This window comes from Ammodytes marinus (genome assembly GCF_949987685.1).
Source record: "Ammodytes marinus genome assembly, chromosome: 13".
In the NCBI taxonomy this organism is placed as follows: domain Eukaryota; kingdom Metazoa; phylum Chordata; class Actinopteri; order Uranoscopiformes; family Ammodytidae; genus Ammodytes; species Ammodytes marinus.
In genome coordinates, this window is record NC_137217.1 from 22,118,339 (window position 1) to 22,140,009 (window position 21,671).

Below are 21,671 nucleotides of genomic sequence, written 5' to 3' on the forward strand. Positions count from 1 at the left end.
CGGCATGTTTCAGGCATGGACAAATAAAGAGGAGGATTGCGCAAGCCAACGTAAAATGTTATTTTCATTTCAATTTTAATTTCACTTGCCTCACGTGACCAACAATGCACACGTTTATCTCAAGTCAACTTTCAAATGTGTTATCAGCGGAACACCACGCCCCGTTCTAGAACGCCTCGCTAAGCCAATCGGCGCCGAGCAACGGGAGAGAATACACACGCTGATTGGTTCATTCAAAAATAACATGAACGCAGCCCCTCCATTTAAATCTTTTAAAAGTCGAGTGTTTCTCTTGTTTATCACGAGTGTGGAATAAGTGAAAAGAGGTAAAGCATCACGCCCGACTTACTTTCTTCATCGTGTTACAGGTAAGTCAGGAGAATATATTTGAATCTGTAATCCGCGTCGATAATAAAGTAGTCTGCAGTCTATCAAACTTATTACGGTCAACAATGACTGTCGCAACATAACCACTTTACAGGGTGTTTAACTATAAAACGGGCGAAACGTTAGTTAATTTGCCTCAGCTAAGCTAACTTGTTGTTGACTTGCTAGTTAGCCAGTCCTTTTTAGTTTCCAGTTTTGCATTGTTTTTGATCATTAAATATACATTATAGAGTAAAATATGAACTTACGTACTATATTTTATGTAAGTTATCAATGTTGTACGAGGTTAAAATAAAACGTAAGTTATGTGCCATATTATACAGCCACAAATAAAGCTAGCTACAAATCTTGCCACATGGTCTTTTTATTTAATGTTTTAAGATTTGTTTAGACTTGTTTGTACATTACTGCATGTACCACTTATTTAACTGAAGAGTAGCCACTTGAACGTTTTTATTAGAGGCATTTTAATAATTAAGTGTTGTTTACTGGTATACTATGTTTTAGAGTCACTAATGTGGTCTTACTGTTAACCCATTCCCATTAACACTTCCTAAATCTGTGGAAGTGGACTACCACATTTTTAGATTTTAATGAACTTAAACAAGCAAAAATGGATCTGGTATTTGTTTTCTACTGCAACAGTACAATTATCTATCCATCTATCTCATGGTTTGTGTTCTTGTTATTTTTTGCTCTGGTATATAATCTAATACTGCAATCTTTTTTTAATTTACCTCCTGAAGCAGTTGTTCAATAGGCATCATGGGGTCAAGTGAGAGCAAGATGTCTGTCTGTGCACCAGTTAAAGCAGAACCAGCCATCAAACACACCCGAATCAGTGAACTGATAGATCCACGCTCTCCTTCAACAGCAATTGATCGTACACCCATTCAGGTAGTTTACCAGGCTGACTCAACTACTGTAAGCTAATGACTTTCCTTTATAAATAAAGGTGAAAGAAGAGATTTTAAAGTCGGTTAACCATACTAAATATTTTTTCCTAGGTTGGTGGGCCTGTGTCCAAAGCTGTTGCTGATGTGAAAAGTGAGTGTCCACTGGCGTTTACTGATCCCCGCTCACCCTCTATCGGCATTATCCGCACCCCTTCCAGAGAATCCATGAGTGGTAACTATTTGGGAAAGAATTACTTTCATATTGGCTTTTTTTTTTCTCACCTGCAAAATTAACTTCTTCACATGATGACCGTCCAATTTCCCCCTGTAGTTGCAGTTGGGTCTTTAGCTCGCCGCCTGGGCATGCTTTTCCACAATGAGACCGATGGCAAAGCCCTGGAGGCCACTCAGAAGGGCTTCGATGATGCTGTGGAGGAGGAGGTCTTAAGGGGTGAAGAGCTGGCTTCCACTGAGCCCCTCCTGACGTCTCAGCCCTCCCAGACCTTTGGCTCCCTGGCAGAGCACGCTTACCTCCTGGCCACGCCTGTAATGCCCCCTCTCCAAGGTTTGGATGACTCCAGCCCATTTGTTCTTCTTCAGGTGCCTCAAATGCAGATGGAGATAGAAACCGAGGCAGACTTCAGCCTGGAAGAAGCTGAGGAAGCAAGAGAGAGTCCTCTTCACAAGAGATTGAGCATGAGTCTGATAACTTGCCATGATGGAGCGTCTTCATCCCAGATCTTTGCTGATGTGCACCATGACGGCACTTCATTCCCAGGGCCTAATGTGGAATTGGATGGTGTGGATCATGCCTACGCCCTTCCTTCTATCACTGTTGAACCAGAGTCCCCTGTTGAGCTTTCCCTACCCACCATTTCAGATGATTCCCCAGCTCAGGCCCAGCCCCCTGCACAGTCCGACGAAGTGGAGCAAAAGCAGTCTCCTGAGGAAACCAAACAGCTTGTTAAAGGATCATCTCCACCTCCTGCATCCGCTTCAGCAGAGCCACCGACTGTCTCCAGCCCAGAACAGCCGCAGCCCGGTACCGGCATCCGCTGCCCCTCTTTTGACTCAAAGAGCCCCAGTCAGGTTGTGTTCAAGCCGCAGTGGTTAGGAAAAGGCTTCGGCGCCACTGGGCTAAGAGCGAGAGGAGTGCAGGGCCACGGAGGAAAAGGAGGCTCCTCACCTCTTGCTGTCCGTATGGCTGTGAAGAAAGTAACTGATGAAAACAAGGGGCGGTCTGGAAAACTGAAGCAAAAAGGTTTGTGCGTGTGTGGATAGAAAGTTGGTGGCTTCTTTGTTCTCTACAATAACAAGATGTTGTTGCTTAACGGTTATTTTTCTTTTTAAGGTACGGAAGGCCGCTCCCCACTGCAAATCCTAACCAACTCGCCCCGGGACCAACGTCCTCAGGTACTACAAGCATGCACACAGTACTTGCTACCTCCTTTTTTTAACTTTCTTTTTAATACACTGAATGTTAATATGAACCTAATAGATATTGACTCTTTAAGAAACTTAGTCATTTACTGAGGTATTGTATCCTCTTCACTTTCCAGATGAAGCTGAAGGGGTCCACCCCAGATAAGCAGAGGCTTGGACAGATGGACCGCAGAGTGCTCGCAGTGTCTTTGAATAAGGAGAACCGATGATTCACTGCAGCAATGTGTACAGAATCATGCCATTGTTTTTCCTTCTTTTATATCTCTTTTAAGCTTCAGCTTGTTTTATGTGTACAGCTTTCTTAAAATCATTTTGTCCTATGTATATTATTTCAGCTGTCCCTCTTATCCTGTTTTGTTCGTTTGTAAATATAAATAAAATTATTTGCATTCATACTTGTTTTGGTTGTAACCTTGTTGCTTTTGTTTCTCTTGTGCATTCCTTTCTTTCTAGAGTTTTCATTTTTCTCAAACCATATTCTAGTCTTTATCTGCAGAAATAATAAAACCTTAACACGAACATTTGTTCAACTTGTCAAAAAGTAATTGCATATTTAATGCAACTGCCTTCTAATCAGACAACACCTTGATTAGACTATTGTTTGAGCTCCTTCTTACCCATCTTTACTCTGTACTAAACACCAGAGGGAGCCTGTAAATAAACCATGACATTTTGAAGTTGATCCATTAAAAATATTCCATGTGTGTATCTTTATCTAAATTCCTTAAAGGGTAACTGCACCCCCTGTTTGAGCTACTGCACGATTTTGAAAAATGCTTTCAGACCATGGATTCTGAATTCCGTTTGAGAACCTTTGTTTTTAAACATTCCGACATCAGCCGGCCGACTTTCGGGAGGGAGGGGGTCGCACGGTGTCTGTGAAGGAGGGGGCTAGCTGCTAGCTGTCACTCAGGAAGATCTGAATGACATGACTTCATTGAAAAATGGAGTGACACAAAGTCTAACGGCACTGTCGCTACACAGTGAGCTCATATGCCACACAGATGGGTCGTCTGAGGTGGAGGACTTTTCTTATTCTAAATTGTTGGCGGGTGTCTCTATCGTAGTGTTAGGAGACAGCAAGTGAGCTAGCGGCTGTGTGTGTGTGTGTGTGTGTGTGTGAGCGAGGAGAGCGAGCGGTAGCGTGTGTCAATCAAGTGAAACAATGAACGAGTCCGTGTGTGTGTGTGTGTGTGTGTGTGAGTGAGTGTGTCAGTGTGTCTGTTCGCGCAAGCGAGATATTGCAGACACACTGTCGGTAGAAGTGAAGGGTGTTAACCCCCGAAATAACATCCTTGGAGGGACAGTATAACCGTAGTAGATCACGGACCAGCCATGGACCTATGAAGAGCGTGCCTGGCTTTGCGGCGACGTACATGGGGTCAAAAAAGTCCCATGTACGTCATTTTTCGAATCCGAAGGAAAAAGTTTTTTTCAAATCTTAGTAAAGTTCTAAAATAATTTACAATACAAAACATTTCTTAAATTGCCGATATTTAACATATTGCAATTTTTTTCAATGTTAACACCAGCATATATGTGTTCCTTACCAACATAGTGATTTAATTCAGCTTATATCTCAAAAAACAAGTAAAAGGGTGCAGTTACACTTTAATGGGCTAAGCTGAAGATTTTTTTTCCACTGCTCATACAAAAGTTGTGAACTGTCACACAGACATCTTAAAAATATATATATTCCCAATGTTGATAACATATTTCATTCCTCAGACCATATCCAGTGGGATTTTAAATATACAGGGGTTACAAACCTAACTATAACTGAATTCAGCATGTCAGAAATAAACACTAAAGAATTGTCTAACGCAGAATATCATGTTTATTAGACAAAAAGCCAGTATTGCTTAACTTTGCACAGTGTGTATCCAGTGTTGGAAAAGACGCAGTCCAAATTGGAGACAGAACTGGGATTTGTTTTGTTTATACATAAACTATCCTTCAAAGTTCATCTTGCACCATGCAGAGGAAAAAGTAAGTAGTCGCTTACAGATTCAGATGTATTGCTCATACAGACCCAATAGACGTTATCGTCCGTCTAACACTCATACAAAAACTCCTCAGACAAATGGGTCATTATTTTTTTGTAAGCGCTTAGTGAACCATGAAAACCATGTTATCCCATCTGTCAGTTCAACAGTTGACCCAAAGCACTTTCCAGGTCTAGCTACTGGGGAGTGGGGGTGGAGGGCGGTTAGGCTGAATGATGAGACCCCAAAGCCTGATAAATATTGTCCATCAATCACACACACAAAACAACTCAAACACTAATGTAGACATCTGCAACCTATACAGTAACTCGTTTTTAATTAAAGTTAGAAAAAGTAATCAAAGCATCTAGGGAATCTAGCAGAAACTAGGGACAAACCACAGTCTGGAACAAACAAAAAAAGTAACGCAAATGCTCACATTATTCATATGACATAACTTATGCTTTGATATAAAACAGCATTTTAGTATAGCTAGTGTGAACATACATAGGCTGTGACCTGTACTCAATTCTATCTCATCCATTGTGCTACCATTTCCATTTGGCAACTGTTCTCATAGGGCGATCACTGAATTTCTGCGATAAATGGGCATATGCTTTTGATTTGAACCACATTACAATGAACAACTAAGAGGACTGATCTATTCTGAGACGCCCACCCTGAATTCCCACCAGAATGTGAGAAGGAAGGTGAGGGCGCTATGTGATGGAGAGAGGGGAAAAAATCCTCTCCAAAATTAAATAGGACTTGGCACAATCAAATGACCCTCTTCTCACCCTATGCAGCTCCTCGTCCCTCACCCCTCCCTCAAACTGATTTTATTTATTTTTTTTACAATCCTCTTCATTTTTTTCTTCTCCCATGCAGATGTTAACTGCGCTTTGTCTGCTTGCTGGTGGGAGGGTCGGCCTCAGTTCCAAATCTTGAGGAAGTTGTCCCAGGATCCTGTGCAATACGCCATGCCATCTGAGGACACTCCACAACAGCTCACCCTGTTGTCGTGACCCGCCAGCACTCCTGGACAATGACACAGAAAGAAAAAAAAGGCCAATGAAATAACTTAGATACAGACCGATCTATTCAGTGTCAAAGAGTTAAACTGGATGTTTAAGGGGCTTTAAAAGCAATTGTTAAATTGACTTATTTTCCGCATCTCTCATTTTCCCCCTGTACTCACCGACTTTCTCAGCTTTAAGCATGTCCCAGATGTTGACGTTGAAGTCGTCGTAGCCGGCCAGTAACAGTCTTCCAGACTTGGACGGGGCCAGGGAGGTCACCCCGCTCATGATGCCGGAGTCCTGGTAGGTGATGAGCTCCTGGTCGGCTCGCAGGTCGTACAGCTTACAGGTGGCGTCATCACACCCTGTTATCACTGCGTTACCATTGGGGAAGAACTGAAAGGAAAAAGAGAAGTGATTAGAAATGAGGCCCCGATTAAAAGAGGCAGAGCTGTGATATAGAGACGAGAGGTTTGAACCCCTCCTCATCCTCATCCTCACCCCAATTGCGTTGATGTCACTCTCGTGACCCGAAAAGGTCTGTCTGCATTCGGCCTCCCTGATGTCCCACAGCTTGGCCGTGAAGTCACATGCCCCCGAGATGAAAAACTTGAAGTCTGGGGACACGGCCAGGGACATGCAGTCTCCCTGGTGTCCTGCAAAGACGGTCTTTTGTGTCCCTGTCTCAATGTCCCATAGTATGCTACGAGGAGATGGACCAATATTAATTTACATGCAAAACGACAGAGATGGAAGTTGCAACGTACTTTTTTAGGTTAACTTCATCATGCTATATTCTTACCAAGTGCAGTCTCCAGAGCTGGTGATGATCTCACTGTCACTGATGAAACGACAGCAGGACAGGTAACCTGGGCAACCAAAGAAATACCACATGAGGAACTCAAGAGGCAGCGTAAGGGATAATTAAAAAGGAAAATCCAACATAAGAGCCTCAGCGGCTTGGAGAGATTTGAATTCCCAAGCTGTGCTGTTCTACCTGTGTGTTCCGCCAGCTCACGCATGACCTTGACATTCCCATCCTTGCCCTTGAGGTTGTAGATGGAGCACATGTTGTCCAGGCCGCCACAAGCCACCATGTTCCCCGACGGGGCATAGGCACAAGTCATGACCCATGATGACTTGAGAGGGATGGCATTCACCTGAGGACACACAAGAGACCGGTTCAACCCAAAACAAACTTTAAAGGCTGGTTAAAAATACTTTTTCCTCAGCAGCTTCTTAGTATAAGTGATGGGGTCTTACTTACGAAAGTCAGAACAATTTAGATTATATAACAGAACAATTTACAAGTAGGTTATATAACATTGGAGATTTCTGCCCTTCCTTTTTTCTTTCTGTGGGGCGGGACTCAGAAAAGGGCGATGTCCCGTTCTGCACCAGTCAGGATTGGAATCTGATGACAGTTGGTGAGTTTTTTTGACCACTGTCAATCAAATCTGATCAAGTCACACAGTCCCGAGTGAGTGTTACGTAGTTATTAGTATATTGTGTTTTAGATAAATGCTTAAAATGTGATGCCATTTTTTTTTCCTTTTAAGTTTTCAGAAGACTTTTTTAGCATGAAAGTGGATGTACACTGCAAGGTTTTGGCCTCAGTATGGGCCAGCTCTTTCTTTTTTTTAGCTGGGAGAGCAAATTCACAGCCTCATATGATGTACTTCTCCCCTTATCTAACATTATTGTAATCATGATCCACCTCTTCTTAGCTGCTTCCTACCTTGTTGGTTGTGATGCTGTCCCAAACTATGAGTTTTCCATCTTGCGAGGCGCTGACACACAGCCTGGTGGTGGAACAGTGAGAGTGAGAAACAGAGACATGTAAGCTGAAAATGTCAGCTGAAGATAATCATAACATCAGGCATGAGCCATGCTCCTATTAAATCATCCAGTTATGGTAAAGTATACTTCACAAATACATTTCCCAAGTCAGAATTCTCTCTTCTAATTTTTCTTCCTCGCTCTAATTTTGTGCTTAAATTAATAGCAACCCATCCTATCTTGTTTTTGAAAATAAAACAGCAGGTGCTCTTTAAATATTTGTGGCAAAGTCAGCTTTTTATTTACGTGGAGTCGGTGCCCCAGTGCATAGCGTAGATCTTGGCAAGGTGACCCCTCAGTGTTTTCCTGGTCTTCAGCTGGACACGGCCCACCACAGTGATCCCAGCTGCTGCTTCTTCTAAGGTGGAGTCCTGCACCGTCTTACGGGCTGCCTGGAGAGCAGACACAGACACATGTAGTCAGGTTACTGCCAACTATTGATCCAAGCTGTGGTTATGAATAATACAAAGATATATGGGAAGGGGAACAACCAGGCCGGTCACATTAAAAAAAGCTATGTCAGTGTTTAATCCTGTGGACAAAGACAACTTCTTATCCAAAAAGGTTCATTTAGTTCAATGTGATGAATTTACTTAAAAAGGTCTTGTATACAGACTAGTATTAACTAGTAACAGCTGATACGATGTCACAGCAACAGCTGACTCTTCTGAAGAAGAGTGAACTTAAACAGTCAAAACATGTCAAAGTACTAAAACAGTTAATACAGTCTGTTTACAAGAACATTTAAGTTAAAGACAAATGATTTTCTAAGTTTATTGCCTACTTACAGTAATCTGGTCTTTGAGATTGTCCATCTCCTTTCGCATTTCCTCCATTTCACCCATGGCGATGGTTGTTAGGCACTGTCACCAATGGAGACAGGGAGAGATGGCAGGAAAGCTGATAACCCTGAAAAGAAGAAGAAGAGACGTAAGTAAACAACAAAAACATAATTTAGCCAACAAGAAGTAATTCAAGAAAAACTATTGTAAATCACTCCCTTATTTTCCCTGTACAAATACATCATGCTGTAACTTTAGCTGCACCTACCTGAACGATTTTTTTAATCGTCCCTGGCCCCCGTCCCTGGACTCTCAAGTAGATGCTATTTTGCAAGTCAAACTGGACCTTGTCTACTTTGCAAACGTGTAACACGCAGGAGCGCACACAGAAAACCCCCACAGAAAACACCTACGCATACGTTCATGTACACACACAAACGCAGACTGTATGAATATTCAAGCATGACATTAACAGCAAAAGTATTTGTTCTTCAGATGGTGTGGCACTTGGAAAGCACACATCCTCACCCTGAATGTACACACAAACCAGTACAGCCTGTAACAATGTCATCAGTGTATCAGTCACCTTGCACTTCTCAGAAAATGCACAACAGTGACAGGTGGTTTGTGCCATTTAACACTCCGGCGAGCTCTTACCTAATGTTGATGGCAATTGAATTTGATAATGTTGTGATTAAAGGAGCAATGTTTAGCAGCAGACCAATCGCCTAATGGACAAACTCATACAGTGTGACAAATGTAATCAAGGCACAAGTGAAAAGGCAGAATCCAGTCTGATCTCAAGTGGATTTTCAAAGAAACAGAGTATAGTTCAAAGGGACATGACACTAACTGCACGGCAAAGCAACACAAAAATCACGAACCTCAACAGCACCCAACAACATCCTCCTGCTTCTACTACACGCCATACACATATCACAAACGACATTTCTTTTCTCCCGAAGAACCAATTTTCATAACGCTTTTCCCTTTAACCTTACCTTGAAAACTGATACGAGAGAATACTTGCGTTGATCTTATCGCATGTGTCCTTGCAGCAATCTCTCTCTCTCTCTCTTTTCACTATTTGAATGAGTGTCCCTGTCAAAACACATGACCAAGTGGATTTGCCTCTAATTTGTTTGAAGTGAAAAGGAGAGGAAGGGAGTGAAGGAGGGAGTGACTCTGTAAGAGAAAGAGATTTACTTTAATTGTTTGCCACTGGGCTCTATCCTTTATCCATCTCCAATGTTTATAGTGAATAGAAGATGGCCTGAAATGTATTTAAATTAAATTGCAGGACACAGGAGCAGCAATAGCATGTAGGGGAGTCCTGCCTGAAACTGCTGATGACTACATTGTGCCTGGAGTTGGTAACAGGATTTTAGGCCTTTGATACAGATGGGAAACTGCTTTGATAATGAATGTTGTAACGAATGCTTGAGTGTTTCAGTCTGCGCTATTACCCTTTTGCCTTTCTGTCCCTTTGGACCCTGCCATTGTTCCATGTGATTAAATGACTGCTAGGGGTTGCTGGATGGTGAAGTGCATTAACGCAGCCAGAGAGAATAGAGGAGGTTTGTGTGTGTGTATGTGTGTGTGTGTGTGTGTGTGTGTGTGTGTGTGTGTGTGTGTGTGTGTGTGTGTGTGTGTGTGTGGAGGAGAGGGGAGCGAAAGGGAGGGGAGGGATGGAGGGAGGTGGGGGTTGTATGGTAAGAGGCGAGGCAGGAGAGTGAGTTTTAAATCCTACTGGCTGAGATTTTAAGGGAAGCCTTTTGAATCAAATCTGCTCTCATCCGATTACTGACTGCTCTTTGCATCTGGATAAGAGATGGAGACAGGGAGGGGGGAGGGGGGCAGATAGTGAGATGAGAATGAGGGCGGGCGCAGATGGAGGAGGTAGAACGGGACGTGGAGAGAGGGAACCTGTGAAAGGTGGAGCGGTTTTGGTGTGGCTGCTGCTGCTGGGCCTTTAAACTATATCCGGTGACTATATGTGGCGCTCTGCACATTGTATCTTTACCCTTAAGCTGAGAGCTCCCGGCCGGTAATAACTGAAAGTCATGCGTTCGTGGTCCAGGTTGCAAAACAGGATCTTAGTATATGGCTCTTGTTTATTTGCTCAAAATGACTGTAGAGTGATGCCTTTTGTGCTGTTGCTCCTTGTATATCCTGTTTTCCTCAAAGCAAATTAAACTAAATGAACATACGGGGTCTGTACTAGATTTTGGGCCATATGAAGATATATATCAGATGAAATAAAGTTGGAATCTTTTGTGACTGTTTTTACTGGAGTAGCTAACCGAAAATGAAATGAACGGTTTAGTATCTGCGAGTGTATTAGGCTGTGTTTGAGTTTAATAATTGATCGGTTTTTGTCAGATAACTAAATCACTGGATTACACAAAAAGACATACCTGTCTTGTTATTTTACGACTTAAAAGTGTAGTGGTGTCAGTCAGTCATTTCAAAATAAATGTTTACCACATCCTAACTTGCCATCACACATTATATATCCAAAAAAAAAAATGTAACATAGTTTTATCAAGCAGAATACTGTATATCTGGCAGTGTTTGGAAACAGACAACGGGAAGAATTTGTTTTCTGTCCGATTATCAATCCATATGACAAAAACAGAATTGTACGCTGATCCCATGTAAATCCCTCTGTTGTTCGTGCCAACAAAAGATAAAAGACCGGTAAGTGCTTGAAATGTGTCAGTGTAATTTGAATGACATCACTATAGTTTTTCTTGGTTTGTATGGTAAAGGATTTAACGTCATGACAGTCAAGAGATTCCTTCGATATGTCCAAATGATCAAACATTTTTGTGATAAAGGTCTTCTCAGCCGTGAACCCAATGTTTTCCCTTTGAATCAGATCCATCACCTGAGCATTCACAACTTATGAGCTACCTAGAATACAATATGTAAACAGCAACATCTACTCACCAATTAGGGGACTCCTCTCAAGGTGTTTTGATGGTTCTTCAGTCAGTCTCCCTCTGGCCGTTGTCATAAGTTCAGCCGCCTGTTAACCACACGTTCTCCCACTCATTCACTTTTGATGGCACACACTGTTGGATATTCCTCCGTTACTCACTCTCTCCACTGCTCCTATGAGGAACAGATGAGGATTGGAGGGATGAAGGGAGATCAGTGATGGAGGATAAACCCTGTGATGGACAGAAAGAGGGGAGGGGGGGTGATGTGCGGTTGGGGTAAGTGGACAGAGTGGGGGAAACCAAACAAGGTGCAGATCGTGGTTATGGGGTCACAAGACGTGAGCCGGGGTGAATCCCAATCAAAAACTAAGAGATGGAAATCATGGAGGGGAGGGGAAAGAGGATAAATAGAGGACCTGGTAAGGAACATGGCTTTTTATGGTGTTGAGGGAGTCTTAAAAAGATGTATGACTGACAGGAGGGTTTGTGTTTTGTAAACCCGAGGTAAGGCTAATATTAGAAAGTTTATGGGCAGTGAAGGAGAATGGCAGAGCAGGGATCAGACTGGGTACATTGGTGTTAAAGGCCTACTTCACCGGTGGGAATATGAAGGTGTATTGAATTCTGAGATCCTATGTAGTATAAATGTGCAAAAAAACACCTTCATATTCCCACCGGTGAAGTAGGCCTTTAACTTCAGGATCCAGGAGAGAGAGAGAGAGAGAGAGAGAGAGAGAGAGAGAGAGAGAGAGAGAGAGAGAGAGAGAGAGAGAGAGAGAGAGAGAGAGAGGTCCTTCTGGTTCATTCTTATTATGCAAACAGTCCAACCAATAAAAGTTACAGTGTACAGGATATGTGCTGAAATAACTGACCATGATGCTACAGTCTATGTCCACTTCGTGGTCAGTGTCAAAATCATTAATACCTAATGTCACACCTTAAGGTTTCCCTATTTGGTCCAAATTGCAAAGTGCAAAAGAGGAGTTTGTTTTGTACCCCGGTACAAAGGTTTCCACTTAAAATGTAGGCACTTGCGGAGTGCACGTCTCTGTGGTTGCACATTATCTAACAAAGTAAATCACCTTACTGGTTATGAAACAGAAAAGCTTGCACTCATGAAATGGCATTTTCAGGCCAAAGATTGGCTCTATGAGTACAGTCACAGCATTTCACATATAAGGCCTGAGATGAAGCCCCTTAAATCAGGTTCTGCTGTGGCGATGAATCAGATGCCGAAGCCCCCTTTTCATTGTTAAAGCTTGACTTTCCTTTAATGAAATACCAGCTTCTTTACTGAAAGGAAGCATCCATCCGTTTTCTCATTAATCCTTGGACAGTCTGGAGACTAACACAGCAACTGTATTTACTTATGGCATGATAAGCTTTGTGTCTAGAATACACAGTAGTAGTTTGCTTCAAACAAACATGGTGAAACAAGCTATTAATATGTAAATAATGTAATTACATTTGCACATTATACAGTTTAACACATGTATTATTTTGCATATTGCGGATATTTATAATTCTTTGCTAAGATGCTCGATGCTAGAGAAAAAGACGAGGAAAACACTGGTGTGACCTTTGACCTCCCCGTAAATAGGGGGAAGCAAACTTCCCTGAAAGGATAAAGTATCATTTTATTACTTTGTGTGCAAACCCTTTAAGGAAAATATTTAGATGATTAAACAGCAGTGTGACTCTAGCACAGGATGGACATCTGTTTATTTGTTTGTTTGCACACAGGCACACACAAACACACAAAAAAAAAGGCTTGTAGCACCGTATGTATGTGTGTGTGTGTGTGTGTTGCCTACTCACTGGGTTTTATTCGACGAGTCAGCGTGGATAAACTCAATTCTGTAGTTTAAAAGTTTTGAACTTTGCTCCCTCAAGCCCGGTGAGACAGAAGCAGAATGACAGAGCTGGCTGAGCTGACCCTGGATTTGGAGAAATGAAGTGAGCTGCGAGCTGTGAGATGTGTTAAAACTGAGAGAGAGAAAAACAAAACGGGGGAAAAACGGATTTGTTACATTAGCACAGACTCTGGCTGGGGCAAAGACGGAGGCGGAGTGCATTATTCTTGGTTGGCTATTTAAATGTCTTGATTGCACATTATATGCCCTACTGTAAAATATCTTATTTTAGCATTTGTAGCATTGATTATAACTAGAATTGTTTCAGTTCTGCTGGGATTTTTAATGTGATATGAAGTTTGTACCCGTGCTAACTCATTGTTGTAATAGTAGATATGGTTTTTAGTCTGTAAAAGCCCAGCAAGGGTCCATAAACCTTTGGCCTTGTTTTGAATAAATGGGGTACATTAGGTGAAGTGGGGTGGGGTAAACGGATTAAATGGCATATCAGTCATCCACAAACAACTATTGTGTTATGCTATCATATGGTCATTTGAGTCCTATCTTAATGCCGGGATACAAGATCATGTCAACTACTCACTATATATGCAGATGCAATGACAACAGGATGCTGTGATCTAAATTGTATAACTATGCTGTTAGGCTTTACATAATTTCTACAAAATCTAATTAAAGAAATGTAAAGATGAAACCATGTTGCTGTAAATGCCATTCTTTTTCCACCAAGTGTGTAATTGGAGCAGTAGACGATGAGGGTGCTTAGTGTGAGGCTACCAAAGAGGCATTATAAAGACATAACACCTACTTAAGAGAAGATTAATGCATACGTTTAGGGTACGCTCAGGGTTTCAGCATGTGAGGGAGGGAAAAGGTTAAAACCAAGGCTCCATTAAACAGGCCTGCAGTGCCGACCCAATTCTGCAGTGGATTATAACACAGGGGGGAGTGAGAGTGTTAATATGGGCCATAAACAGCACTTGCCTTCCAAACTTAATGCACTGGGCTAAAGCAGAGGAAAGTGGGCTGATGGGGGGATGGGGGGAGGGGGACTGGTTGTAATGGGAAGGATAAGGTAGGAGTCGCCGGTCGAATGGAAGTAAATGATTAAATGATCTCTCGCTGGATTACTATTCCATATTCTAAATGGGAGATTTTTTAAGCTTCATAAACAAATGCACTCATTTATGAGGGATTAACAGTAATCTCTCTATTTCTATCCTTATTCCCCCCCCCGCCCCCACCCCCCCATGCACCTCTCGCTCACTCTTTCTCCCTCTGTGTTCCCTCGGCTCCCTCTCACTGTAGTTTCTGACGTACTGCATCACTAATGTAACTACTTTTCACAGTATCCCACTGCTGTGTTGCTCTCTAATCGCATATCTTATCACATGCTTCTACTTTTAACAGACTAAGAAAAAGTATTAAAACTCTATGTTCTATTTTAAATCAGCAGGCAGCCACGCAGGGTGTGAGGGGATCACTTAATAGATTACACAGCCTTGCTTTAACTTGAACCCATCTGTGTCCTTTCTTTGTCCCTAATGATCTTATATTCCTCACTGGTGTGCATGGGGTACAAGGTACTCATGGGATATTGCTAAAGAGAGTCAGATTTGTTTTTTCCCTCTTTTAATCTCAGCCAGTAAAGCTGCTGAAGCAAAAAAAGTACAGATTGTCAGGACAGTCACATTTCTCTCACTTACCTTCATAATATACAGTATAAACACAGTATATACACAAACATACAAGCAGCTTTACTTTTCTTTTTTTTAAACGCAGCACAATGAACAGAGTGAATGTGTGGTTAAAAACTGAGATATCCAAAACAGAGAAGTGTTTATGGTTGGTGTGATGATCCCATTGAGAGATGAGACGACATGGTGGTGGACGCAGGTGATAGTGTTTTTTTTCCACTTTGATTTGGTTGAGTCTGTCATGTGTTTTGTCTCACAGAGTCTCACAGTTCATCTCTGCCCCCCGTCACCCTGCCTCTCCCTCTGCTCCTCTCCGTGGCTGCTTGACTCCGGCCGCTGCGCCCGCCTCCCGCGCCGCCCTCTGCCTCCACATCGCCCTTCTTCACCACACTCTGTCCATCTGCAGCCCACATGGCCTCCGCCTCCTCCCGCTCCTGAAGGGGTAGAAACAAAAGCATAGAGAGGCGATTTTCAACTGACCGATAACAATTATTCCTGTTAAAAGTTCCAAGGGAGGGGGGTTTGTATACATTGACAGAGCCTGCAGTTAGTTTTAATAACATATTTTCTCTCCATGTAATTCTTAGTATTGAAAGATTATATCATCATACATTGAAACTAAATTATTTTGAGGGACCTGGAACCAAAAGTAAGACTAGAATATGTTTGTGGGTCCTGTTGTTGTTAACAACGACAGTAAAATAGTAACTTTTCAAGAAGCTTTCTAACTACAAACAGTGTACCAGGGATCCAATTCTCTATAATGTTCACTTCCTTGACACACCCAAAGTTACATAGTGCACCTTTAAGAGTATTCGTAATTTATATCCACTTAGTTTCTGAAAGGATATTTGAAAACCAGTTATTTTTTCCTTTCGTATGTGATACAATTGGCAGTAAAAAGTGGTTCTCCACTATTATTAAAGTAGCTATGTAATACTCAAGTCTCACAGAGTTACACAGTCTGCATGATGCTAAACATTGAACTGATTAAGCTACCATTACTATTTCAACATACATTTTCGGTTCAACTAATAAGCAGCCTTGAGGCTATTTCTGTCATGTTTTTGTCCCAGAATATGATGCCTACAAAAGGACTGAACCAAAATATACCAATTCTTAAGCATCCTTGTTTTGCCAATTGATAAATGCCTACAGTGATTCATCTTTTTCCAGTAACAAACCTAGAGGACACTGACTGACCACTGATCACAGGCATTGTGAATCCCACAACACAAAGACAACCACCAGATTTGCATCGCGCTCCAGCCGGTCTTGTTATCCTACACCGGCGTCACGCATCAACAATCGCGTGCCTGCAGGGGACAGATTCCGACACAGAGGAAGAAAGTTGGGCGCTTTGTGATGACATAATGCTCACCATGTCTCTGTAGAGCTTCTCCCTTGTGAACCAGAGTGCCAGCGCGCACCGCCGGCCTCTTGTTACTGCAGTTACGCCATGTGGATTCACCGGACCCGAGGAGAAACCTACCAGTCGACCGCAGCTAGGTTTAACTCGAGCCTTAGAGAAGGAGAGAAAAAGTCAATTGGTCCAAAAAATATTCTTAAACAGGTCTAAAATATTCAGATAGAGCCTGGGATTAAGTGACTCACCGTTATTGTCTTGGCATCCCTGTTAGTGAAGAACAACTCTCCCCCATCAAAGTCGTCATTCAGGTAGAGAATGGCACTAAAGAGAGAAATATGTTTAAGCTCTATCATTCTGCCATGAGAACAACTTAAGCTGAGAATGAATTTCTCAATACTTCTTCTGCTGTGGCAAACAAATGTTTTAGATGTTATTATATCATAATATATTGAATCTCATTTTGTTGATATAGTTATATAAGTATAGGCAGCTGTGTTTTCTAAGCTCTTTCTCCTTGCTGATTTTTATTTTATTTTGTGTGTACCTGAGGTCTCTGTGTATGAATGCTGGCTGTTCTCTCCAGCACTGCTTGGTGTCCGGCTCAAGGAGACAGTTGTCAACATGGACAGGGTGAGACAGGTCCAGCCTGCCCTCCTGGTCACCTTAGGGCACAGGATATCAAACAAACAATGTTTTACTCCCATAAGAACACAATTTTCACCAATAATAAAAAACACCATTGAACAACTGTTGTTTTTGTAGTTCCACATGGTCAGCCAGATCCCATTTCTAACAGCAGGTGATGAGGATTTGCACTGAAGATAGATGTGAAAGATGTTGGTATTATTACCTGCGATAGCGCTGCGGCACACCAGGTGTGTGAAAGAGATGAAGAGTCCTGAAGGGCTCCTGAAGTAGGAGTGCAGCAGAATTAGCGCTCTCTCGCCCAGCTCGTGTAACAGTCTGGCATCTGTTTGGTTCACCATGCCATCCTGAGCCAACTGAGAAAGAAGTTAAGAATAAGTTTAAAAGATACCAACTTCGTTTATCTCTTTCCACTGCACACCAAGACAATCTGACGCTTGGTTCTTAATTAAGTTATACAGTAAGTGCTGGTTATTCAGGTTCACTTCTCATATTTCTGCTTCCATTATCTCCTGTATATCACGCACCTTTACCGCTCTGAGGACAGTCAAGCCCTCAAACGTCTCATGAGGCGTGTGTGGGGACCTTCGTCCCTGGTAACCATCTCCGGCAGATACTGCAGTCTGTCAAGAGACAAGATTAAGTTGTAGGTGAGAGTGTTGCTGTTTCTATCTTGAGAAGGCCTCAGAATCTTCCACAATCTGAACCTACTGTTGCTAACTGCAGGATCCGCTCACATTCCTTCTCAGTCATGACTCCATCCAGCACCACGCGATTGGTGCCGTTCAGAACCTCGTCGTCCATGGTGATAGTCACGCCCACCTGGGGGACTGGACCGCCTGGGAAGACGACGAATGAGAAGTCAATTCTTAACTGCTTCAGAAGGAAACTAGAGTCTTGACTCATTTTTATCCTTTTTTAAAATATTTTTTGGGGCATTTTTATGCTTTTATAGGACAGTTTTAGAGAAACAGAGCTGAAATGAGGGGAATGCAGAGAATGACCACGGCCGGATTCTAACCTGTGGTCTGCTTCTTTTGAGGACTGATCCTCTATGGGCGGGCGCTCTAACCACTACACCACAAGCGCCCCCATTGACTGATTTTCTTACCTGAAAAAAATCCACTGTCGTCCACTTCCTCCTGCCGCTCTCCCTCTTTTACTTTCTCATTCATTTTCTCTTTTTCGGCTCTGACAGGGAAACACAAACAACACTGAGTCGACTTCACTAAAGCTTTGGGGCACCCAGTGGATTTCTTTCAGTCTTTTCTCACCTCCATGCATCTCTCAATGACTCAGGTACTGCATCTTCTGGAGTCCAAAGGTCCTGAGAGCAATCATCACATTCAGAGGATGGCATTTTGTAGGGACCAAAAATGGTGTCTATTTGCCTCATTACTTACTGGGTCGGTGAAACTGAAGTCAAGGTTCTCCATACCAAAATACAGTAATTTCTTCTCCTGCAAAGAGCGACTGACGTATCTGACAATCTCCTAAATGACAGATCAGAAGATGAGGCAGAAAACATGTAAAATTACAGTTATTCCTCACCTTATTTACACAATGATACTTTTAATGTAATGGCCATAAAGTGGTACCTCAGCAGGCTGTGTGTCCTGTGACTCTGTGTCTCCTCCTAGTGTCTCATGGTAGAGCTGCAGGTTGTCTAAGGAGTCCTTGTCAGAGGGGTAAAACAGGAGCAGGGAGCGAAGAGTCTGCACTGCTCCACCAATATCACCAGCTGTGGGAAGCAGATTTAGCAGAAGTGAGAACATTCAAAAATGAATGTGACAAGGGTACTGAGGCAAAGAGCCGTTTTGTAACGTTCGATGACATAATTGAAATAATCGTCACTTGTACGTCCGAAACCCACTGACCTTTAAACTGTGCAATGTGCAGATGCTCCAGCTGTGTGGGCAGGAAGTCCTCCTGAGAAGAAATCCTTCCGGGCCTTGTGGCTACCTGAGTCACACACGACTGTCGGCACGAGAGCAGGTAGAGGGAGAGAGCTGGATGGAAAAGAAAACATATAGTTACAATGTGGTATTTTCCGTTTTCTTTATTTGAATTTTTTGTTTTTTTAAAGATAATTTTTTGGCATTTTCAAGCTTTATTGATAGTACAGAGTTGAAATGGGGAGACAGAGAGAGAGGGGGGATGACCTGCAGTAAAGGTCCACAGGTCAGATTTGATCCTGCGACCACTGCAACGAAGGCCGGAGCCAATATGGTATGCGCTCTATCCACTACGCCACCGGAGCGCCCCTTTCCGTTTTCTTTCTGCTGAAAAGTCAAGCTTCAGTCTAGTGGCCCTTATGTTTTGTTTTTCTCCTACCTGCAGCTTTCTCGTACGCGCCGTCAACACTGTCCACTCCCCTGTCCTCTGGCAGCGGTTGGGAGGCCACCTCACACTGCACCCTGCACTCCTCTGTCTGACGCAGTGTTTCGTTCACACACGTTTTCCATTTCTCGGTTGCTTGGGACCATGCAGAGGAGGCCTCATACTGGACTGCAGAATCATAAGAGACCTGGAAGAAATATATTAAAGATGAAGATGCTGCTGGACCGGCTGAAGTAATAAGAAAAATAAGTCTGAAGACACCCTAATCATGTTACGACACGTGTGTTTGCAATAAGTGTCTTCAATAAGCACAAACTAGGTTTGGATTACATGCTTAGGTAAGAGGAAGTTCAGGTGAGAGAGAGGAATTCAGTCCCTCAGGGTGTGGCTGTCTTTCCACTCCAAAATATCTATTTGGTGTGCTCAAATAAAATTGTATTATACCATGGGCCTTTCCACAGAGAAGACTGACCCATCCCTTCTATTGATGTTGACCCAATATATTAGTCCTGCTTACCCAAATAAAAGGTTTATGAACTGGAAAACCATTGCAGTTAATGGACATTGCACAACATGATTTGTTGGTTTGGAAAAATAAGCATTGCAGTTAGCTACTGTGGCTAGCTGTGTACGCCAATACCTACTCCATTCCCTTGTCCTTTATCTAAGTAGACCTAGACAACGTACCTCCCTTCCTCCCTTTCTCACCCAGTGTTTCTCAGTCTCAATCTCTCTGTCCTGGAAAGCGTCCTCGGTCATTCCGTCCATCCGTCTGTACTTCTCAATGTTGTTCCTCATCTCCAGGTGACTGGGGTTGGCCACAAAGTAGGTGTGAGCCGCCGATGCTGCCTTATGCAACTTTTCAAGCTGATGTGCAAGACAGAGGAAGAGGAGAGTGTAAATGAGATAAGCCACAGAAAGATGGAAACATTGCCTTTAAGAACAGTTGTGACACGTGACTGGTCACAACTGTGAGTAGTAGAGTAAAAAAAGTCACAGCATAAGACACTTTGAAATAAGATTACATGCAAGTATATCCGCAGAAATGAGAAATTATTAGTATGTAATAGACTGTCCGGGGAGTAGTTTACCTTGTAGTATGTGACCTGCAGAAAGTTGTAGGCATTGCGACTGTTGAATTCATAGTCTATGTCACTGGAGACAGGGAGCTGAACTTCAGGAGCGGCAGAGCGTCCAACACAGAACCGCAGACATTCAGCCCTCTGCTGCACCCAATCCAAGGCCCAGAGGTCCCACATACTGCCCTTTTCAGAATCTAACAATACAGAAAACAGGAAGTAATATATACATTTAAAAATCAGTTACACAGAAGATAATATCTAAATAACAATCACTGTAAATGCATCATCAACATGTGGAGTTTATTCAGGTAACTTAATACATACAACTATGATTTATAAAGTGTATAAACTTTAAATGTTTGTGTTTTTCTACTCCTTTTTGACCATGCAGTGATTGTCTTCTGCTTTCTGGTTCAAACTCCTACTTGAACAAGAACAACATACTGAGAACCAGGGAAGCTCCCAACAACTTCATAGGAATATGATTTCCCACCACCATTATCTTTCACTGATCCAAAATAAAAATTCCAAACTTCTTCTGATTGTTGTTAGCAAGCACACACACACACACACACACACACACACACACCAAACGCACGCACGCGCACACACACACACACACACACACACACACACACACACACAAACAAACAAACAAACAAACAAACAAACAAACAAACAAACAAACAAACACACGTAGGCTACACACACATACAATCATAATTTACCCAGTTTATTGAATGCTTCTCTCCCTGCAGCCACACATTCTTCATGACACTGCCTGCGGGCTCTGAAAAGTGAATTCTTGGTCAGGACGGCTTTCTCCAGCAGCTCTGCAGCTCTCCCCCACTCCCCTCCAAAATACGCCCGTACTCCGCTGTAATACAAGAAATCATAGGGCTGCAGCAGAGACAACACGCTGCCCGGGCTTGCCGAGGAAAAATTAAGTAGTCCTACAATAAGAAAATTAAACGCCACGTAGACAGTGAAATGAGTGGAGTGCAGCGCCATGGTCCGAGAAACAAACGAAGGAGATCGGGAGGAGGGACTAGCGAAAGAGTTGGGGAAGACTGCGACCCAGAAAGTTTCCTCCCGTTTGAGGAAAACGAGCTATCACTTTGTATGATGACACATTAGGCCTGCACTTCGTTCCAACTGCTTATTTCATTGGATAAATAAAGCTTCATGTAAGTCATTGACTTGTGTTAGAATAAATTAATGGCAGACTCCAGTAGACTGTGTTTAACGGGTTATTATCTTATTATTCAGCAAGCGCCAAATGCAATACTCCCATTTCGCCACGAGAGGAATCCGTTGGTTGAAGTCAACCGACGTTACCGTAAGTAGCCTATAACTGTATTGTGAACATAC

General features: G+C 42.6%; 3 protein-coding genes across 6 annotated transcripts; 1 reads left to right on the top strand and 2 right to left on the bottom strand.

Annotated features, from left to right (window-relative positions):
- Positions 1-302: 302 nt before the first annotated feature.
- Positions 303-3,070, top strand: cdca3 (cell division cycle associated 3). Of its 3 annotated transcripts, none has more exons than XM_080039934.1 (6): positions 303-368; positions 1,134-1,311; positions 1,395-1,515; positions 1,615-2,544; positions 2,635-2,696; positions 2,843-3,070. In XM_080039934.1, exons 2-6 carry the CDS (start codon positions 1,153-1,155, stop codon positions 2,933-2,935), a joined length of 1,365 nt encoding a protein of 454 aa, XP_079896060.1. In that variant the 5' UTR covers positions 303-368; positions 1,134-1,152; the 3' UTR covers positions 2,936-3,070. The 3 variants fall into 3 exon arrangements, with proteins under 3 accessions (XP_079896060.1, XP_079896062.1, XP_079896061.1); XM_080039936.1 differs by having other exon boundaries at positions 1,134-1,284; XM_080039935.1 differs by having other exon boundaries at positions 310-368; positions 1,137-1,311.
- Positions 3,071-4,608: 1,538 nt separating this feature from the next.
- On the bottom strand, positions 4,609-11,403 carry gnb3a (guanine nucleotide binding protein (G protein), beta polypeptide 3a). 2 transcript variants are annotated; one of them, XM_080039937.1, is made up of 9 exons: positions 11,304-11,403; positions 8,358-8,478; positions 7,816-7,961; positions 7,469-7,532; positions 6,728-6,890; positions 6,533-6,599; positions 6,232-6,433; positions 5,910-6,126; positions 4,609-5,749 (listed from the first exon to the last, which is right to left on the bottom strand). In XM_080039937.1, exons 2-9 carry the CDS (start codon positions 8,412-8,414, stop codon positions 5,643-5,645), a joined length of 1,023 nt encoding a protein of 340 aa, XP_079896063.1. In that variant the 5' UTR covers positions 8,415-8,478; positions 11,304-11,403; the 3' UTR covers positions 4,609-5,642. The 2 variants fall into 2 exon arrangements, with proteins under 2 accessions (XP_079896063.1, XP_079896064.1); XM_080039938.1 differs by lacking the exon at positions 11,304-11,403 and adding an exon at positions 9,353-9,422.
- Positions 11,404-14,788: 3,385 nt separating this feature from the next.
- Positions 14,789-21,325, bottom strand: p3h3 (prolyl 3-hydroxylase 3). Its single transcript, XM_080039923.1, has 16 exons — positions 21,029-21,325; positions 20,310-20,494; positions 19,927-20,085; positions 19,213-19,405; positions 18,756-18,887; positions 18,477-18,619; positions 18,282-18,371; positions 18,153-18,205; positions 17,990-18,069; positions 17,590-17,717; positions 17,406-17,501; positions 17,084-17,234; positions 16,778-16,895; positions 16,479-16,554; positions 16,246-16,386; positions 14,789-15,298 (listed from the first exon to the last, which is right to left on the bottom strand). The coding sequence occupies exons 1-16, from the start codon at positions 21,309-21,311 to the stop codon at positions 15,128-15,130; spliced, it is 2,199 nt and encodes a 732-aa protein (XP_079896049.1). The 5' UTR covers positions 21,312-21,325; the 3' UTR covers positions 14,789-15,127.
- Positions 21,326-21,671: the final 346 nt, after the last annotated feature.